This window comes from Rhopalosiphum maidis, chromosome 2, assembly GCF_003676215.2.
Source record: "Rhopalosiphum maidis isolate BTI-1 chromosome 2, ASM367621v3, whole genome shotgun sequence".
Lineage (NCBI taxonomy): Eukaryota > Metazoa > Arthropoda > Insecta > Hemiptera > Aphididae > Rhopalosiphum > Rhopalosiphum maidis.
In genome coordinates, this window is record NC_040878.1 from 80,667,895 (window position 1) to 80,690,319 (window position 22,425).

General features: G+C 27.6%; 3 protein-coding genes across 6 annotated transcripts in view; 2 read left to right on the forward strand and 1 right to left on the reverse strand.

The window, feature by feature from the left end:
• The window catches only part of LOC113550931, a 156,894-nt gene extending 156,173 nt beyond the window's left edge, over positions 1 to 721 (forward strand). Inside the window, 1 exon segment of the mRNA XM_026952891.2 lies at positions 353 to 721. Coding sequence (XP_026808692.2) covers positions 353 to 686 — 334 coding nt within the window. The 3' untranslated portion in view covers positions 687 to 721.
• Positions 722 to 2,478: 1,757 nt separating this feature from the next.
• On the reverse strand, positions 2,479 to 3,361 carry LOC113553820 (histone H1A, sperm-like). The gene has a single exon (XM_026957362.1). It carries the CDS (start codon positions 3,304 to 3,306, stop codon positions 2,704 to 2,706), a length of 603 nt encoding a protein of 200 aa, XP_026813163.1. The 5' UTR covers positions 3,307 to 3,361; the 3' UTR covers positions 2,479 to 2,703.
• A 10,175-nt stretch (positions 3,362 to 13,536) lies between these two features.
• The window catches only part of LOC113551946 (protocadherin Fat 4), a 43,280-nt gene continuing 34,391 nt past the window's right edge, over positions 13,537 to 22,425 (forward strand). The window contains exons 1-3 of one of the 4 annotated variants that reach the window (XM_026954543.1): positions 13,537 to 13,653; positions 13,743 to 13,824; positions 21,255 to 21,371. In XM_026954543.1, the coding sequence (XP_026810344.1) occupies positions 21,293 to 21,371 (79 nt within the window). In that variant the 5' untranslated portion in view covers positions 13,537 to 13,653; positions 13,743 to 13,824; positions 21,255 to 21,292. Of the gene's footprint in view, positions 13,825 to 21,254; positions 21,372 to 22,425 lie in introns of all 4 variants that reach the window. The other 3 variants (XM_026954545.1, XM_026954544.1, XM_026954541.1) reach the window with 3 other exon arrangements.

Genomic DNA, 22,425 nt, shown 5'->3' on the forward strand with positions numbered 1-22,425 from the left:
ATTTGTACAGCTTTGACCATCCTTGAGCGTTGCTACCCACCGATCCCAGAAATGTAGTCCATTCACTATCCCTATATGATTGCAGCAAATCTCTAACAAGTGAAGTCTGCTTGTTCAGGGCCTTCTTTACACTTGGGTCTGCAATGAAACACACTAGTATTTATATAAAAACGGATTCGTTTCTACCGTTATCATTGGTCGACGCGTTGTCGATAATCGGTAAGTGGGAGAAAACAATGTAGCGTTTCGATTGGCCGTTCGTGCTCCGTGAAACGCATAAATACATTGAAATTTGTTAATCGAGCATCAGTCGACGTTCAGCGTTCGTCGCAGCAGTTTGTCGAGTAATCAGCTAGAAACTACATAAAATCAATATGACCGGACGCGGTAAAGGAGGAAAAGGTCTTGGAAAAGGAGGAGCCAAACGTCATCGTAAAGTGCTCCGCGATAACATCCAGGGAATCACCAAGCCCGCCATCCGTCGGTTAGCTCGTCGTGGTGGAGTAAAACGTATCTCCGGTTTGATCTACGAGGAAACCCGTGGTGTGTTGAAAGTGTTCCTGGAAAACGTAATCCGTGATGCAGTCACCTACACCGAGCACGCCAAGAGGAAGACCGTTACAGCCATGGACGTCGTCTATGCTCTGAAACGTCAAGGTCGTACTCTGTACGGTTTCGGCGGTTAATCACATCCATAACACACAAATATATACAAATCTGATAAAAAGGCCCTTTTCAGGGCCACCACATTATTAACTTTTAAATTTAATAAATTTTCTCCCAATTTCTTCAATTGTTATTTAAATGCCTAAGCTGCCATGGTGCTATTCGTGTCTAAATAATTATAAAGTCCTTTAACATCTGTGAATTTACGTACTTCTATTTTTAAATTGACAATGTACATTTTGAATAATATTTAGTGACGAGATTTTTCGTTACAGTTACATAAAAATAACGAATACCTCGTAAAAATTGATACTTTTATAGAATGATTAGCTAACCGTTTCATATTAATTTAACCTCACTGAATGAAAATTATTTGTATATAGGACTAATCGTCTTTGGGAGTTATAGTAAAGACAATGTTTATTCATTATTTATTTTCATTCAATTATGGATCATTTTTTTAAGTCATATAACAAGGATTTTATGATGAACCTAACATACAGCCAAAAATTTGTGTCTACTTTATGTGATTAATATTTGTCGGGTTGAAACAGTCGCCCTGCGATGAAAATTATGTGAATGATTTTCTACCATCATTTTTTAATGAAGAAAAAAACATATTACCATTTTAATTTTCATTTAAAATTAAATAAATATTTACAGAACTTGTTTACTAGTCGGTACGGTGTTGTGTGTATATATTTTGTAAAATGCATATTAATTATTCGTACTCCTTACTTAACTAACACTAACATACAAAAAATAAAACAGGTACATTTCGACTTTTTTGAATCATAATAAACTTATGTTAAGACACTTACTGAAGTTGTATGTCATTCCAACCATTACGTACGCTGAAACTGCCTGGGCTCACTTCCTCTTCAATGCTCAATGTTGTAAACTCGATCCAGTCAAAACGATCGGCGCAAGATTGCAAGACTTTGCAACCTTACTTATGTGGAGAATAATATTACGCTCTGTACCACTTAAATCTTAAATCGTTAACCCGATCAGTAGCTTCCGTGTACTATTCTAAAAACAACCTCAAGATTTCAACACATAAGGACTTGGGTCATTTAACCCAATAAATATAGACCTCCGAACAATAATCAGCCCCCCCCCTAGTTCGGAACACCGCCATACAACAACTATCCAGCAAACTAAAATTCCAGATGCCGAAAATATATTTTTAAAATTGAGTCTGTCAGGGAAATAGTCCTAACGAAAACAACAAAAAACGACCTGCTATACTACTGATCAGAAGAACCAACTAGTAATTTTATTACTTTGTCTACACTAGCAGTAAAAGTAATAATCATACTCAAATACTAAGTTAATAAACTTAATAAATGTTTTATATTTTTGTGCAGTATAAAGCATTTGTTTTATTAAAAACCCAGTAAGTCATTATTTAATATACGAGTAGATCAGGCGTTATTGATTTTCACCGGTAGGTCATAAACTAAACAAATACTAAAGCAGACTATGAAAATTGAAAAACTAAGCACAATTATTATTAGACAATGAATGAATATAAAAACCTATATAAATTAAATTAAATGTTGTTTGAATATTTAAAGACTGTCTTGTACTATAAATTATAGTTAAATCTCATTTTAGACTAAACGAAAAAATGTATTGTGTAGTACTGTAGTCCATAATAGTAAAAGTGAAGAATGATAATAAAATATAATAAATCAGTACAGCTTATTTATTTATTTTTTTTTTAATACATATCATTTGTGAATAAAGATTTATATTCAGAAGCCAAATTTATTATTTAAAACTTACCATAATTTTACGAAACCGCTCTCCCCTTTTTTCATGGTGTACCTACCTAAATTTAGTGTAATGGTAGTTAGTAAGTATTCATCAAGAAAAGTAAAATTATATAAAAGAAAAAAGAAGTTAGATAACATATATATATGTAAAATAATTTGGAGGTCCTGAAAAGGACCATTTTAAGGTAGAACATCTTCTCACATACATACACATCATATCAGTTAATTACTCATCTTGGATTGCATTTTTCCATGTTTATTTCTTCTTAGGAGCGGCCTTAGTGGGTTTGACAGCTGGGGCCTTCTTAGCCTTTGGCGGTTTTGGTGCCACGACCACTTTTTTAGCTTTGACCAACGACTTCTTGGGCTTGGCTGCAACCGTTTTTGGCTTCTTAGCAGCAGGCTCAGCTGCTTTTTTGGCGGTCAGCTTCCTTTTTTTCGGCGAAACAGCGGCGATCGTCGGCTTTTTAACGATCTTTTTGGCGGCGCTGGGTTTCTTTACAGCGACGGGCTTCTTCTTTACTTCGACGGGAAGTTTGAAATGGCCCATGGCTCCGTTACCGTTGGTTTGCACCAACGATCCCTTGACAACGGATGCCTTCAGGAACTTACGTATGAACGGAGCGAGTTTAGTGGAATCCACGTTGTAGTTATTGGACATGTATTTCTTGATGGCCGATAGCGACGATCCTTTCTTCTCCTTAAGCTCGGCTATGGCGGCAACCACCATTACCGCGGTAGACGGGTGAGCGGGCACTGCAGACTTGCCGGCAGTGGATGGTTTGGTAGTCTTCTTTTTAGGCGACGATACGGCGACCGGTGCTACCACCGTCGGTACTTGAACTGCTGCTGTAGCCATGATTGATTGTAGAATAAATATCTGCGAATCTGTGTAGAGTGTAGAGCGTTGACAATGTGAACTCGTTGACGCCTAGTGCAGTGGTACCGCGAGTATATAAGCACAGCGCCGTACCGACTAGTAAACACGTTCCGATCGAATTCGTTTGAGTGGTTATGACTCTCTTCAGTATTTTGTCGTTTTCTAATTGCTAAATGACTTTTTTTCGTCAAAACTTAACTTTTTAGAATCTCCATACTATTCTGAACGTAACTATTTATTCTGTTCAGGTCGAGAACGCGTTTTTTGCAAAGTATAGACGATTGCTTCTGCATATCCACGTAGTTTGTGTACCACTCGAGTCACCGATGATTTTAAGTCGAAATCGATTTCATAAACAAATAATTTTTAATTTCCTTAAATAATTAAGTGTTTTCTGATAATCTGGTGAAAACTGTATAGAGCTAAGTCTAAACTGAGCCGAACTAGGCCGTTCCAAAATCGGGATGTTTTGTAGTCTATTTCTCATGATATCATATTGTAGTACAGCAGTTGTTATTTTTTTAGGTAGTCACGGTGTTTAGAATAAGTACCTATAACATTTTTATTTTAAATTAAATTATTTTTTAGAAAACAGGTAATTAGGCACAGTTCGTGTTAACATTAGAGGGTGATTGTTACAAAATTATCTCAAAACTAAGCTAGAGAGTATCTAATAAGCACTGAGCAAGTTATTGGAAATTTAAATATTCTATATTACGTATAAATTTAATATTAACAGCATTGTTGTAAATTCAGGTATTATCAACAATTACCACGATATATCCTTAACTAAATATTTTAGTGAATTATGATGATCGGTAATAATTTATTTAATTGACTTGATAAATTAGGTAATGTTTTAAATATATAAATTGACTGATGTTTCTTGATCGTGAATTACAAATATAATATAATATTGTTTTACTATAATAACAAAAATAATTTTTAAGCTGGTTGTCATTATAAAAATAACTATTACTTAATTTTATATGTAGTATATAGGTTTAGTTGATATAAATCTATCACTGTTTAGATTTCCCATTGACAGTACTCATTTGGAAGTGACTGTGTACATAAACGATGATATCGTGACGTGAGAGTTATAAATATTAAAATTATGTTAATTACAATTTTTTATCTTTATAATTTTAATTTATTTTTTTAAATTAAATTTTGGATGAAATATAGAATAGTATATTTTATAATCAATGGTTTTGCTGAGCGGAGTGTAGTAGTACAAGAATAGTCTGTAAAATGTTGATCGACTACCCCGCTTGTCTGTAGTTTAAATAAATACAAATACGTTATTGAGTTTTAACTAATAAACTACTATACCAAAATTTGATTTTCTTATATCAAAATATCATAATATTCATAAATAAGTAAGGCTTTGTTTACATATTTATTTTTATTATTTTGTATTTGCGTACTATTTATAATAGTACAGAGAATGTTTCAACAATCGAGCGCGACAATATCATCGAGTAAAATTAAAAATATAAGTAGGTATTGCTTTGATGTATCTACTGTGTGTGTCGACTATCGAGTGGATAATTTGAATTCAATAATATATCATTACATTACACACTACACAAAAAACAATTCTGCGTGAAGATTTTCCATCGATCTTAATAATTAAATTTAATATATGTCATGTAATGTTTTTTGATATTTCTGTTAACTGAAATAATTTATTTTACTGTTAGTAATATAATAGGTTGCATTAATTTTGGCCGAAGACTTTGCGTTTGAAAATATGATTATGCATATAAACTATAATAATATTTTATTTCTACACAAATAATATGTTTGAATTATAAAAAATAATTGCTGTGGGTTATTGAAGTGGTTGTTGGTCTACGGTTACTAGCTGTTAGTTCACTACAACAATCGTAGGTACAGTTAATTTGTTAAAAATGATTAATGGAAACAGCAATTGCAGCTAATTTAATGAATTAATCATTCGTCATTCCACTTGACTTCACAAAAACCTAAGATGATAATGTATCCCATTAAAATGTTTATGTGGACCCAATAGAATTTCGTCAAAATAAATAGTACACTGTTCATATTCAAAAGGATGAACACGAGTAGTTATTTTAAAAAGACATCTAAAATAAATTTTTTTATTGAAAAAAATTAAATTATTTTTGATACTGATTTTGTAATCTTTCGATGAGTGGAATATTTTTTACCACATAGATACATTTTAAAGTAATAGAAATAATTAATTTATGAATTTATCTAAAGTAAAGGCGTACACGCAATGTAGAGAAGATAGATAATATCCTTGTCATTTTAAACGTATATTTCTAACATAATAACACGATGGCTAGAGATCTCTAGTCTTCATGATAATAATAATATTATTATTATTATCACGGTAGGAAGTAGAGACATATATTTACAGATGGCAGCACATATTCATTCTATGTTTATTATTTAAATCGTGATGTAAAAATTAAGAGAAAGAATGTAGGATCTCTATGTAGAATATTGATTTTTTTTTTTTTGTACCTTAAATCACTAACATGTTACAAAATAAAATAATAACAATTTTTAATAGCTGATATATCCAATATACTTATAAAGTTATAATGAGTGCACATAAACCAAAACTGGTTGTTTTCCATTGCAACATCATTGATTTATAGAGGATCAATCTGCTATTAGCCAATATTTGTTTAATAATTTGTCATTGCAAGTTTATTATCTATACTTCCAGTTAATTTAAAAATGTAAATATCTTAATAAGGTAAGTAATCTAATTTAATCTTTACAACAATCAATCGGCTTAAAACGTTTTAGAACTGTAATTTTATTTTTAATTTAATTAAAAACTAATGTTTACAATGCAGTATTATATGATTAGATAAAAAATAATACTTTACGATGTAATTTAGCATACATGTTAAAACTAGGTGTAAAACTTCTCTATCAATTTAATACTTATTTATGTAGTTTCATAGTATAGATGTAGTATTTATAGCTTTTTAATTCAAAATAAATACAATGAAGTAACAGGCATAATTATGATAGTTTAAAAATTTGTTAAATAATTTATTCTAATACTGTAGGATATTGAATTGCTGAAAATTTGGGGGAAAAAAATTCTTAAGAAAGATAAGAAAAATTATTTTACCAATGTACCAATATTTTTGTGCTCTCACTTCAAAGTAGAATACATCATTATACACATTATAAAATTAAAATGCCGGAAGAAGTGATTTCTATACATAAGATTGTAGATAGAAGAGAATTTGTAGAAAAAGTTATATCTGTCATAGCTGAAGCCAAACAAGTTTTAAAATAATATACTTATTACCTATAATACAGATACATAATTAAAATTAAAATATTAACTTGAGTTTGAGAATGAGTTACTAGATTTTTTATAAATTACAAAAGTAACATATTATAATATAGTGATTCGAATACTGTGGGGTTCTTGGTGGAATCCATTTAAACTGAAATAATACTGTACTCAAATGCGTACCCATTTGTTTTTCTAACAAAAGGAATGATATCATCTTAACTTCTCTAAAACGTAATTTGTTTGCCTATTTAAAGCTATAATATTATCCCTAAATATTATAATACCTATTATAACCTACAAATTACGTAAATGTACGTCATTCCTACGCAGGATAATAGGATAATATAGAAAATATAGAAATTCAATTACAAAAATTCAAATTGCTAATGAATGAAAAATTTAGTAAAACAGTTTTATTAATTGTTAGGTATATACTACAATATTACATACAACATAAACTATAACAACTAGCGAACGAATAGGTAATCATAAACAAATTTTAGTTGTATCATTATCTTAGTTAAACTCTATTATATTTGTGTTATGATAATAAAATAATCATCGATTATTTTGAGTTGGATGGTTCTTAAATATTTCTTTAAAATCGCATACGATTCGAAGCAAGATGATGTTGATAGTGATAGAAGTAAATTATTAACAGCAGGTAACTGAAAATCATTTTAAATTACTAAACTCTTTTTATCTCGTATATACAATATACTAATAACACGAAAACAATGACATTGATATAATAATTGTACGGATTTATCCTCAGTTTTTTGAATACGATTAATAAAAAGTGATGCATAATATTAGGTTTTTTTTATAGGTATTAAAGCTTCAGATTAGTTTATATATTTTTACAAAAGTAATACAAATGAGATAATTTAAATTACATATTAATTTTAAAATTCAATATAGGTATTATATAATATTGTAATAAACTAATGAACACTTTTATTCCTAAATCAGTTACTAGTTCAGTAACAAATTACGCTTTAATATAAAACAAATAAACTATAAAAACACGTATACAAATCTTTAAATGATTTATAGAGATAGACTAATACTTTGAATTTGTCTCAGTACGTAAAAATGTAAATATTTATGACTTCAAGATTGTATATATTAATAACATACATGCTCAGTAAAAATTAATTCTAAATTTCTAAATATTTAAAAAATAACATTTAGAGTTTATAATTTAGGTAATACCTATTAATGTTCCTGATATGAATTTAAATTAATTTATCTATGATATAATTAATATTAATAACAATGATATTTTCAGTAAAATATGGAATATTATATAATCTCGGATTTCAAAATTTATCAAGCCATGTCTACCAAGCTTTGTTCAACGCCTAACTACATTCCAATGATGACAAACCGACCGTCATCGCTCGCCGAAGACTTGAGTTTAAACACAGCATCTGCGCAGCTCACGCCAAGAATGTCTAAAAATCAGGTAATTTTTTTTCCAAGAGGAAGTACCTAATGTGGCTATACAGGGTCTTATCATCGTTACCATTTACACAGCGTGAATTACACCTCTCTTGTTTTAACTTCGTAATTATTATTTTATATTATATTTTTATCTTTTTACTACTATATAATTTACCCATAGCTCTGCTTATTTATTAAAAATAGATGACAACGACTAAATAGTTTTTGCTACAACCATTAATAAACATATAACTATTTATTTTTGATACACACAAAACGATGGGATTAATACGGGTGTGCAGATAATAACGAACATATTAATAAAGTGTTATTAATTGTCACAAACATAATTATAAACAGCATCATTAATAATTTAAATCATAATGAAAAGATTATTTTTTCAAACCACTTAACAGGCAGCGTCGTGAAATTTACCGACACGTCCACATACAAAAAACATCGACTTCTGGTTCGCCTTTTAAATGTGACTCATCAGACTGCCACAACGAGTGAACGACTTGCCACTGATATCACACATCGCAGTGGTATGGGTTTTCACTTGTGTGCGTCCGCAGGTGATTGATCAACGTGAGCCTTTGAGAGAGAATGACCTATAGCATATGTTACAATGGTACGGCTTTTCACCCGTATGTGTAACCTAACCTAACCATAGGTGACTGGTCAAATTGGTACTTTGAGAGAACGACTTACCGCACATGTCACATTCGTACGGTTTTTCACTTGTGTGCGTCCGCAGGTGTATTATCAATACGTTATTACTGATTAACTCCTTGTCACATACGTCGCATGAGTATGATTTTTTTCCATGCACATACGCGGGTGTACTGTCAATTAATGTTTTAAATAATGTGTTTAAAATTTAATGTATTGAAAATTAGATTAGTTGTCAACACAATTTTTTAAGCCAGTATTGTGTTTATCTCAGTTTTATTCAAGCCGCTAATGTTATAAATATTATCATGAGATTAATAAAACGTTTTTAATAATAATCAAATAATTTTTAATAATTTTATACTTATAATACGATACTGTTTGCGACTCATACTCATTTTGGCAAATGAAAAAATAATTTAACATGGAAAATACTACGTTTTGATATAATTTGGAAATGGTTACTTTTGTTTCATTATTGTCATTAGAAATAGTGCGTTTTGACGTCATTCACAAACTTCAGATTGATTTTAACAAAGGAAATAGTACGTTTAGTCAAAAGCTTTTTTCTATGTATGAATCAATATATAACTCAATTTTCTCAATTTTGGAAATAGTAAGTTTTGGATTGTCGCCCCTCAAATGTTAAATACTTAAATAGTGTATCATTATTATAAGACTGAGACAACCTAAGCGGAAATTACGTCCTATAGAATCCTAGAGTCTACACCAATTGAAATTCAATTCCAGTTTCTTTATAGCATAGAACATAATATTTCATATTAATAGCGAGACAAACATTTTTAACGACTAATTTTAAGAGTAGTGCTGAGCTTTGAATGACACACGGCCTGCAGACACATTGTTGTTCACACTACTCGGTGATGACCTGACGTGGTCGCGGCGTCGCAATATGATAGCAAGACAAAGGTAGAACATTTTCAATGAACTCGTACAGAAAATTGCAAACGGACTGTTTTTAAGGAGTTCAATAAGGGCAATTTTCTATGTTTATGATTATCCATACGGATTGCATAAACGCGATTTTAATAATAGATTATTGTTTGTTAAAAATAATAAAATATTTTAAAGTATATTTAGCCTTAGACTATGGATTATGGCCATAAAACGTATTAACTTTTGATTAGTGTTTTTAGTACTTTGTTTTGAAATTATATTATGTTATGAAGCCAAATATTTTTTTAAATTTTACACACATGTAAATATTTTTTTTCCTAATAATCTATTAAAACATAGTACACTGGACACCGCTTATAAGATTCACGGATATAAAGTTCAGTCGCTGATTAGACTCAAAATCGTCTGGAATGGTCCAAACGTATCCAAATGTATAATAAAAAATTCGGGTTTGACGCAAATTTCGTAAAAAAAAAAAAAAGGTAGAAAATAAACATTTTTGGTTAACATTTAGAATGAAATTGGTTTTCAAAAAATATATATTTTTGTTGGTTATTACTGATTTCAATTCATGCTTTATAATGTATGTATGTATGTATGTATTTACCTATAAGGTATATATTATTAATACTAATTAGATCATTATTAAAACTAAAAGATAAATTGTATGATACGCCTGAAGTGACATATCTATAAGTATTCTAATACATGTAGGTACATGTACCTTTTTGAATCGCTAATAAATTAATAACTCAATCGTATTATGATTAAATTAGTAATCAATAAAAACGATTTAAATAAATATACTAAATACCTACCTACCTAAATTTTGATGTTACACGATAATTTTTTTCCGTCAAAATTAATATGTTATTTTCTAAAACAAACAGCTAAGGAAAATTCGAAATTTAATTGAAAATACAAACCTAGTTTTCAAGTTTATACGAAATTTTTTGGACCGAAAAATTAAACTCACATAATGGTACTTTAAAAAATACGTATTTTCAACCTTATCTTATAGCAAAAATTAAAATGTTTGAAATCAAATTAAGGAAAATGATTATGTATGCAAAGCCATTAAACTTCAAAATTTTTTAAAAATTGAATTGTGTATAGTAAAATGCATAATATAATAAACGTTAAGTGTTTAAGTCTCCACATTTCACGAATAATGGTTTTGAATTATAACCAAATAATAAATACCAAAGTACCAACTAGATCCTATTCACTACAATAAACCACACTCAAAGTTGAAAATTAAATCATTTTTATTGCCCCAAAAAGTAATATAATAAACAAAAATAAAAATAGAACTTTGGAAAATTCCATTATATGTAATAATGAATAATATAAAAATTTGATGAAAATTTCAAGTATCTGTGGTTATTCATTTTTGAATATTATAATAAAATAAAAAAATCAATTTGGTTAAAAATTTGTGTAGCATAAAAATTCTTGTTTTCGTTAATTTTAATTTTTCTTTTTACCGATTATTATAAAAAAGTATTGGATATTTTTTATTTTTAACTTTTTAAAAGACGAGGACAGGTATCAAAACATACACAACACACACACACACATCATTGTACAATTAATACATCCATTTCTTGATTCTTCGCTTAGAATCTAAAATCAAGATGTTTATCTTTTATATGATTGCAAATATAATTGGTATTGTAGGTAAACCATTTGAGGATATTGCTTTAAAATACCATAAGTCAACTTTAGAGTCAAGAACTTAAGACTCGAGATGGTTATTTACAGATTTATTATTTATTCATAAATTATTAAAAAATAATATTGATTGTCCAGCATTATTAGAACACATTTATTTCAAAGAATCAGATTATATTACTATAATTAAGGTAAAAATAACTTCGTTAAGTTCGACTAACTAAATCGTAGGTATATGTTAATATCTTGTTATAACATCTCTCTAATTTTGATTTTTTCCACGATAATGGATTTTAATGGTACAATATTAAAATTAGGTATGTATAAACTACATATAATAATTCATAATTTTATCATACATCTGTAATCCGGTAATCTATATGTAACTTATTAATTATTATTAGTTATTACTTATGTTATACATAATATTTATAATGTATTTGTATTTGTATTTTTGAAATATTGTAATTTTTAAGCTGATATATTATTATTTTATATTATTACTTTTTGTATTACATTCTTTTACAAGGATGTAAACTTATAATGATAATAAAAAAAAAAACTTTATATCAATAATCTTTTATAATTTCCGGTCTTTTAGAGGGTATCTATCACTATTGTCATTAATGCAGGTACTTCTATGGTATCGGATTAATTCGTTACGGATTTTAACGGAACCCTTAAAGGACTATAAAATATTAGTAAAATCTATATGTAGTATATATAATAATATAATAAAATTAGGATTTATTATTATTTTTAAAGTTGTTTTTTTCTAAAAAATTATAATAGTTTATCTAAAATAGTCTATGAGTATGAGGTGAAGTATTATTGAAAAATTTGAGGTGATTAAATTACAATTTGTTACCTATTATGCATTCATATATTATTATGAATGATTCGATGTAAAAATAATCAATTATTTATAATAATTAAAATAATTTTCATCCCATTTTTTCGTAATAGACTCATAAGGTGATTTTTAATTTTTGTCGCCGAGTATATGAACCTAATTAACAAAGATAACTGTTCGTTTAAAACTCTAAAATAGTAATTATAATAATAATAAATAACAGGACGTAGGATTTATTATTGTAATGGGACAGGTGCACGATGGGGCCGGATTTCGGGAGGGTGTTACAGCAGTATACTATATACACAACCCGATAGAATGACTAATATCATAATAGCCGTCGCGCGTCGGTGGTTACATACTAGGTAACTTAGGTGTTCTTTCCCTTTTATTGTTTATATTTATTTTTACATAGGCAATGGTGATCAGAGGTTTCGGTTTACGTAAATACGTCAATATGATAACAATTTTTTATTTTCGTGGATTCGACTTTTCATTTTAAACGAATTATAATAAAAATTATCATTAAATCTCCAGTCCGAATAATATTATTTTGGTATTATACCTACGTAACAAATACGTATACATCTTGTACGTCTATCATTTAATGTATTAATTCGTCCAGAATCAATGATCTGTATAAATACAAATTGTATAACATACAAATGTATTGGATTTATGATAAAATATGATATTATAGTATTATACCATCATTATATTATATCGTACCACATAGATAGGGAGATACATCATGTATTCGCCTTCCTTTTATCCTTTGATACTTCACGGGATTGGAATTTTAAGTATTATTTAAAAAGTAAAGACCATGTTTTGAGATTCTTAGATCTTAAAGCGTATGTTTGGTGAATTGTCCCATTTTTTTACCCTCTATTTATCCAATATTGATCCAATAGGTTTGATATCCTATAATATATACTTCACAAAGTGATTTCTACTAAATTATTACATGGGGATAAAATTGCTTTTCGTGATTAATAAACAACTTACTGATACCATTATGGGTTAATCCTTAATATATTAGGTTTTATATATTTTTATGTATTAATAATGTGTACAATGGGGAAATCGTAATTACCTTTTATTACTTAATCAATAAAAAAAACCTATCAATTTTTGTGTTAAAGCAAACAATAATAATTTCAAAAAAATAATAATAATAATATAATAATTCGAAAACTAAGTGCGGATAGTGCCGAGTGACTAATGATTTTGTTGTGGAAATTCACCATTTGAACACGGCAGTTCTTCGGCTCAGTGCCCCTCCGACAGGTGTATAAAACCAGCACAAGAGAAGGAATAGACAGTCACGCACAATGCATTTCGCTCTCCATACGGGCCTAGTAACCAACGTGCAGTTGTGTAGTTCAGCGGTATAGTGCACTCATTGGTTTTCTATCCGTGTTATTACGATACCGTTTCCAACGAGGTGGATATTCGTGTGTTTATGATTTATTTTTCAATTTATTATTGTTATACTTTTATGCGATAAAAGATAAATACGATTTTTTTTTAAAGGTTTCTTTCGATTTACGTATATTATGTGATTTGTGTTTGATGTATGGGATACGTATACAACAAACCAAACGGTTTTAACTTTGTGAGTAAACTTTTAATTCAATAATATATTTAAGTTCACGGTCTGTAGGCCATTTATTTTACTTAAATTGTAAATTATATACTATCGCAAATTATATTATTAAAATTACCTACAGATAGCTATCACTCAGTTGTAAAATAGTTAAATGCTTTGAAGTAAAACGATAGCACAAATACTTTACACATTTTTTTGAGATACTTTTGTTGTAGGTATAATATTTAAGTCTCTAATTTGTAATAATTATCATTATTTTATAGTAAACTAAAAAAAATGGTGATATATTAAAGTATAATACATATTATTCTAAAAGACAACTATATTTATTCTTAATAGATGAATACATAAACGAATGCAAACATATATTTCTGCTTTACGCCTCCTCCCCTCTCCCAAAACAAAAATAAATCCCTTAAAAAACAATTAGTATAATTTTTTAATTTTCTCGTGACCAAAATCCAAATCTGTGAATCGTTTTTTTTGAACCTAATACTCACTACCCACATACATATAGCCCGAAAACAATGATAGTTAATTCGTATTGCTAAGAAGTAACTGAATCAAAGAGTTGATCAAAGATCCCCGTAAAACGTTAATCACAATATATTTACATTATCGTTGAAGCAGGTAGGTAAATTGACTATTGAAAAAATAAATAATACCATCACATTATGTCGTTATATCAATTATGCCGCAATGCGCCCATTTTATCAAAATACGTAGTCACAATTTAAACTATTATACTTAAACGAGTTAAATGTATAAATGTATTTAAATTGAACAATTTTGTATGGAATTACTCTATGGTTATTTGTGATACATTATGGAGCCGTGTAGAATTTTCATTAAAACGCAAAATATATTAATATGTTGTGCTTTTTCGGGCGTAACCTCTCTGAAAAATATATAGTGTATAAAACTCTAAAATATTCATGAAAATAATTTGAAAAAGTTTTTGTTACTATAAATACTGTTCTATAACTAATACCTATATAGTTATTCAGTTAATTAAAATTGAATAAACCACTGATAACGATCCCAAATTATAATTAAGTTATATATATATATATGTGTGTGTGTGTGTGTGTGTGTGTGTTAAATGCTGAAAATGAATGAGTTTTCGAAACAGTTATAGTAGTTATTTCGTTTTCAATAAAAAATTAAAATGTATTTATTTTATAATAATATGCAAAATAAGATTATTGAATTAAATTTTCAAGTTTTTAATGATTAACATTTTTTTTTTTTTAAACAATGTATCTATAATTTAAGTCAAAAAAATTTGATATTTTAATGTAACTTCCAACGTACAATTACTTATAATATTATAATAGCCAATATAGGTAGTATCACTTATTTAAAGTTTAAACAGGCCTAAATAATTAACAATTTATATTTTGCTGTGTAACGATTTAAAAACATATTAATAACTGTAAAAATTAACTCCGATCAAAATTTATTTTTGAATACCATTATTTCTTTCATATTATGAATAACGTTAAATATACAACACTCAATATACCTACTATTAAATGGTTTAGTAAGTGAAGCGAAACGGGTTATTATCATCACCGCAGTTTCACTGCAGGAGTATCCTGTGTCCGTTAACAAACGGCTGTCCTCTTACCCAACAAGTGAATAATGCATGTCCTGCAGGGTGCTTTTTTTTAAATTAAAAAATTTGTAAGTCTGAACTTATAATTTAAGGTTTTTTTTTTTAATCGTGTTTATAGTTGCTGAAGTTGGAATTTTGATAAATCACAATTGTCATAGATATAGATGAAAAAAAAACTTAATAATACATGGTCGTCAATGTTAGGTCTTGACTCTTGGATTTTTATTATAATTATTATTATTATTTGATTCATATACTTCGCATTCTCTAAAATATCCGGGACACGATTTACAAATGTTTACACTTAACCTGTTGATTATTAAATATTAGTAATGCTCATTTAACTTTTTTTTTTCAATTGTATAATATCTAATATAGTGTCTATATATATAATATAATATACACAATACAAAAGACGAAACTGGTGAAAGGGAATATGTTTCACCTATATAATATAGTGCAGGTATTATTATTAAATTACAGACTCTTGATTACTATTGTCGATGGGCGGACCCATTGTAAGCGTATCATTTTTGCCGTATGGCGTAGGCATACACACATACACACGTCACACAGTGATAACTTGATTTCTACTCTTGATCCTGGATCTTAATGTCTAATACTTAGTATACCACGCATAATGATAATAATAAAATGTGGGTTAATATACACTTATTACTCTATAGTGTGGAGTATACGGTACCTGAGTATACCTGAGTTTTAAAGTTGTATATATTTATAGCCATATAGGTATACACTATACAGAATGATTCACCAAGTTTGCTCACCCCTATTTTTTACTTAAATAATGCACTTTTTCAAAATCTGATTCTTTAATATAGCGGAGTGTTCTTATATGATCATACAAACACTATATTTTTTCATACGAGAACCACCTTTTTTAAATTTGTTAAATAAAATTTTTTTTTTTTAATATTAATGCATTATTATTTATTAAGTATTTAACTTGACATTTAAACAAGCGCAGTTTTTGAGTGACTTTAACAGTTTAATGATTTAACGAATAAAATAATATAATGTATAATATAAGGACTAAAAAGTAAAAAAGAACGGATGGTTCTTTATTAAAAATATAAGTTTGCATTGCCATAGAATTCTCCACAAACGGTGTTAAAAATTTAGTATTTGAAAATAACTCAAGCTTTAAAAACTATAGTTTGAATAAATGCATTACAAGAGCAGTGTATTTGGTGAATTATTCTGTGTATATTATATACATTTTAGTTTGATTCACACAGGCTTTAGGCATGTACTTAATTTACGAATAAACTACATCCATGTTAGATTAAATAAATAATGCATTAAGTGATTATAAATAATTTCAAGTATATACATAATTATTAATTATAAATATGAACAACAAAACAAACATAACTATTTATAGTTTTTAAACCCATCGGAGTTTTTTGAATTTTAAGTGTTTTTCGAATAGAAGATTTGTATGATGATGGTTGTAGACCATTATTATAATATAATGTATAAATTTACTTTTAAAACAAAATAATAGGTAGTAACTCGAGTTGGGTGGGCTCGCGCTTTGAAGTAAGCGTTTTAAATTTGAAAGTAATACTATTATTTTATACATTTTGTTTGGTTTAACTAACAAATGTCCGTGACTTATTATAAAGTAATGTTGCTGTTGTCTTACGCGTGCGTAATTCAAAAATTACCGTTTCACGAATACAAATAATTTATAGTTTGTGTTCAATTTCTAATATATATACGTATAGTACTGGAATGATTATTTGCTACGAGCGTCACTAAAATTATTACTTTTGGTGCCGTAAAATGTTTTAAGAGTGAACCTAAGGGAAATTTATTTTATACCTACTGAGTATTTTAATATAAAATAACTAGAATTTTTAATTTTTAATTTTTTTTTTATCTTATAACAGAAAAATGTTGTAAAACGTCGATCAAATTAATTTTTGTTTAATCAAAGGTCGGGAAGTTATAAACGAACCTCCTAGGCTTGTAATTTAATTAAGTTAGCTTTTTTTGCGTAGAAACATATTTAGTAATAATTTACGTGACATAGTTTTGTTTACCTTTATGAACAATGACCTCGTGTTAATCTGCAGGTGATCAGTGCTCCCGTCGTTTTCAATCCTGTTTATTAAACTTTATATTGTTTTTTAAACATAAAAATAAATTTTTCATTTGATATAACAAATCAATAATTTTGCTACCCCATAATTCGAATTAGAAAATTATTAATCGAAATTCCGCTGTAATGCTTATGCGGCGTACTATTTTACAACACTCTTTTATTTTAATTTTAAATGACAAGATAAAATAATCTAAAGTGAATAACTGCAATGTATTAAAATATATAACAGTTATTATTTGCGTTCTATAAAATCTTTTGTTTGAATATCAATGGATTATGACAATTGACAAGTGAACATTTTCCTATTTGCACAAGTTTTGGGTATGGCCATTTCTTTGATAGCAGGTGGTTCGTTTGTGAATTTTAAATTTTTTGTCTTTATCACTGGGGCTAAGTAAATTGGGTTCACGATAATTTGTATGCATTTTGAAAGTGGTAAATTAAGTTCTGTAGAAAAAATAGTAGTAAGTTCTACCTTTGATTATTCAATTATTTTACATATACTACCATTATTTTATTGTTATAAGTTATAATAAATCATATTATTAATTGAAAGGAATATAAAACAAATCTTGATTATTTAATTTAATTTTGATTTAACTGCAATAATTATAATTAATTTTTTAATTAATAATTTATACAATGTTTATACCATAGTTATAAAATATATTTATTATTGATTGGAATTCGAACAAAGATTATTAGATATTAAAAAATATATAATTTGTTTTTTCTTGGAATTTGATTAACCTACAACTTTTTTCTCCCGGGACTTAACTTACTTACTACCTTATTTTTCGGGATTAAATTTACCAATTCCAATATCACAGTGGTCTTTAATAACTTATTCATAATTATTTATCATTTATAGCCTATAAAGGCCTATCAGGGGCGGCTCTGAGACTTGGTTGGGGGGCCCTTAGTTTTAATTTTTCTTATTATTCTTAGGATTTCCGTAATCCGTGCAGAAATATGTCTATCAATCTACATACTTGTACGGTTGTCTATGATAATCGATAGTATAATTTGTATTTTGTTTATATTTTTTTTTAACAATACACTATTTCTTAGAAATACGGGCTTGGGAAGGCCCTAGGTTAGCCCCCCCCCCGGAGCCTTTCCAATGAGACAAATATGCATTTGAATTTTCAGTGACAGTTTCATACTAACTTAGAATAATTTATTTTTCTAACGTTTCAATGTCGACATAGATTATTTAGTGTATTATTAATTTAAATATTTATTTTGAGGTATTGCGAATAGGCTGAATGTAATGTAATACTTGGATCGTCTTGTATTCAAATATAATAAATAAATTGGTTTTGTTTTTTATTAAAAGTTTAGTAAATTCAAGAGCATAGAAGAACGTAAAGAAAAAAAATATAATATTATCTATACTTAATATGTTTTCGTAATTATCATTACATATAAGTGAATCCAAAAAACCCCAATATCCTCACAATTAATTTTCAAGGTATTTTAGCTCTTATTGTTTATTAATGCTGTTTGTATAAAATATATTATGCATAAACTAGCAAACGTGGTCTAATTCTTAATGTTTATAGTCGGTACAGGAAATGATTTGTTCCATGAGTCATCGTCATGACAATCGATGCATTTAATTGTTCTCGATTCTGTGCAAACAGTAAAATAAATTGGCCTAATTTTAAATATTATTAAACATTAAAAAAATATACGTTTTTGATGTCTTTTAGTAATATACATATTGTGTATAGGCGCAAATAAGCAAAATTCTAGGGAGGAATCAAGTTCCTAATAATATTGATTAAAATCACGTGGGGCATAACCTCTCACAATTTCACACTCCCAATTATTTTTATTGATATACAAATACAAATTGTTAATTACATAATTTAAATTTATTTACTATTTTATATTATTTATCTATGAATAAAGAACAACAAAAGCAATAAAAACAATGAAGTAAAATACACAGCTGCTAAAATAAAAATATACAAATATATATTATGTTAAATATTATACTGTCTGGTCATATTGTTCTCTTGCCAAATTAAAATGTATTAATTGTATGGAAAATAATTATTAGATTACATAATAACGTTGTAGGTATACATATAATAAAATTATAGAACAAATATTTTTAGTACTAAATTAATGGTTTAAACAATAAAGTTAACTAATATTATAAGTACGTATAATTAATTCTATTAATTATAAAATACTATTTGTTGTACTTGCTAACGATAAATAAATATACCTAATTTGAAATGTTTAGTTTTCAATCTAGTCCAAACTAAAGCATTTAGGATTTTTATAAATTAAGGCATGCCTATTATAATAATATGAATAGTCATATGATTTTCAGCTTTTACAGTGTTTAAAAATAACCAATATGAACTTATTTTCACTTTCTGATTAATTCGAGTAAAATATATTTTTAATTTAACCGTGACAGACTTATTTTTTAAACCAACCATTATTATTTTTAAATAGATAATTTTAAGCTCAATATTTGTATTATCATTGGTTACATAACAATTCAATGTTTACTTTTACCTATGTCTTATTCTAATCATAAAAAATACAGATAAAAGCAAGACATTTATTACATTACTTGAAGATTAATACTAAATGTATAAGATTAATTTAAAAATATTAAAATTAAATAAAACTAATATATAAAATATTAAATTTAATTAATATTACTTTGAAATATGTAAAAGTTGTTATACTGTCACCACTGTTAGTCACCATTCAATTCACACAAATTTCTCTGAAAACACCTGTTAAATTGGTTACTTTTAAAATAGTGTCATACTCATCCTCTATCATTATGTTGGTTTTTATTTTATGAATTCAGCTGTAGGTACCGCAAAATAAAAATCACGATGTGTGGTACTGTGGAAGTGTGACAGAAATAATAATTATTATAAGATACCACGTTATAATAAATGTGCATAAGTACAGTTATAGGTAGTCTTAAATAATTATAAGGTCCGTTATTGTGGTTAACGACAAAAACGTGTTACAATTTTTTTTTTCGTACTTTAACTTAAATCGTGTTACCTATAATAATATTATTTAATTTAAGTTTTGGGTGATTATTATATAATTTTATGCATTTAAATAAATGTCGACCTAATTTATAAGGTTAGTTAAATGTTAGAAAATATAAACATGTGCAAAATATTGCGTGAACATTTAACCGTTAACAATATGACGTTGACGAGTACACGAGGCGATTTCAAAGTGGAATTGATTTGACTTATGGGTCATTAGTTCATTCCTATAATATAATAAAAAAAAATAAGTAACAATGAATAATATTTCATTTTTAAGTTCTTATAAATTAATTCAATTAAAATAAAATTATCTCCTGAACACAATATACCGTCTTAACTATTTAGGGGTAGGTTCGTTTCTTACATTATAGTAAATTATCATTAAAGTATAGGTAGTTCAGTATTTATTAATGAACCATAAAGTGTATAATATAGTAAGTAACATTTTAATATTTACATATAATTTCCTTGATAATATTAATTAATTAAAAAGACTGCGGAAGATCATAATGCATTTTTAAGACCTTATTTAAAAACATAATTAAAGGTTGAAAACTATTTTTTATTGACTCAAGTTGTGTGTGATGATTTTCGATTACCTATTGTTTTAGAATTTCATTTTTTACAAAGTATCTTTTTACAGGTAGATACAGGAATGTTACTACTGCAACACCGTATAGAATGCTTACAAAGACCAAAAGATGCCTACAACTAGTTGGAGTATTAATTTCAATATGGCTGGGGCATGTTGGAAGCCAAGGTAAGTGTGTACACTAAAAATTAAGCTTTTATTGTTATAAGTAATAATTATAAGCGTTTTTGAATTATATAAGCATATAATAATGTATTATAATATTACATACATTCGCATTTTTGCAATGAACGAAAACTGTAAAGTAATTTTAGTGTATTTATAAGTGGATGACCAAAGTATAGTTAATGCTGTATTATATGAAATTATCGGTATACCTATTCCGATTCGTAACAAAATTACACGGTAAAAAAATGCTACAAAAGACTGTATCCAATTATTTTATATTGTTATAAATATTATATATAGGTATGTAGTGCGGGTTCAATTACAAATTACTTGATTAAATGTTCATAATGTTATACGGATGAAGTTTTGGTACCTAACCTGAAAAAAAAATATAAAAAATTATACCTAATCAAAAAAAAGATTTATTAAAGTGTCCAAAGGGTATGTTTGTGCGTAAATGCGAAAATACAAACGATATCGAAGCTACGGAAAATTAAGTGAAACCAAATTATGGTAATAATAATCGTTTATAATACTGTTTAAATAATAGATGTGTTGGCTCATTAGTGTTAACGATACCATACCCATATAGAATAAACGCAATAGTTATTAATTTATTATTGGCTTTCCCTATGACTGAACACTTCTACAATAAATCACCGACTCGAATCAGTCACGGAAGAAAGGATGTATAGGAAAAAAAACGTTACAATTAAGTACCGTATAGGACACTATAGGACCCAACGGTCATTTCACTCATTTAATATAGATTTAATTTTTTTTTTTTTAAATAAACTATATTAAAACCAAAAATTATTTTCCTAAATGTAACAGTTATTTTTTTCGATTTGTTTAATAACTTTCTATTCGGAATAAACATTGTCAATACTTAAAACTTCAATGTTTCATTTTCCTTAGACTAACAAATCATTTTTCAATAGGTAGATTATAATTATTATATAAATAAGTACATTGCATTATTTTTAACGATCTAAAGTTATACTAAAATCATTCAAAATACATTATGCACAATAGTTTAAAAATGTTTCATTTA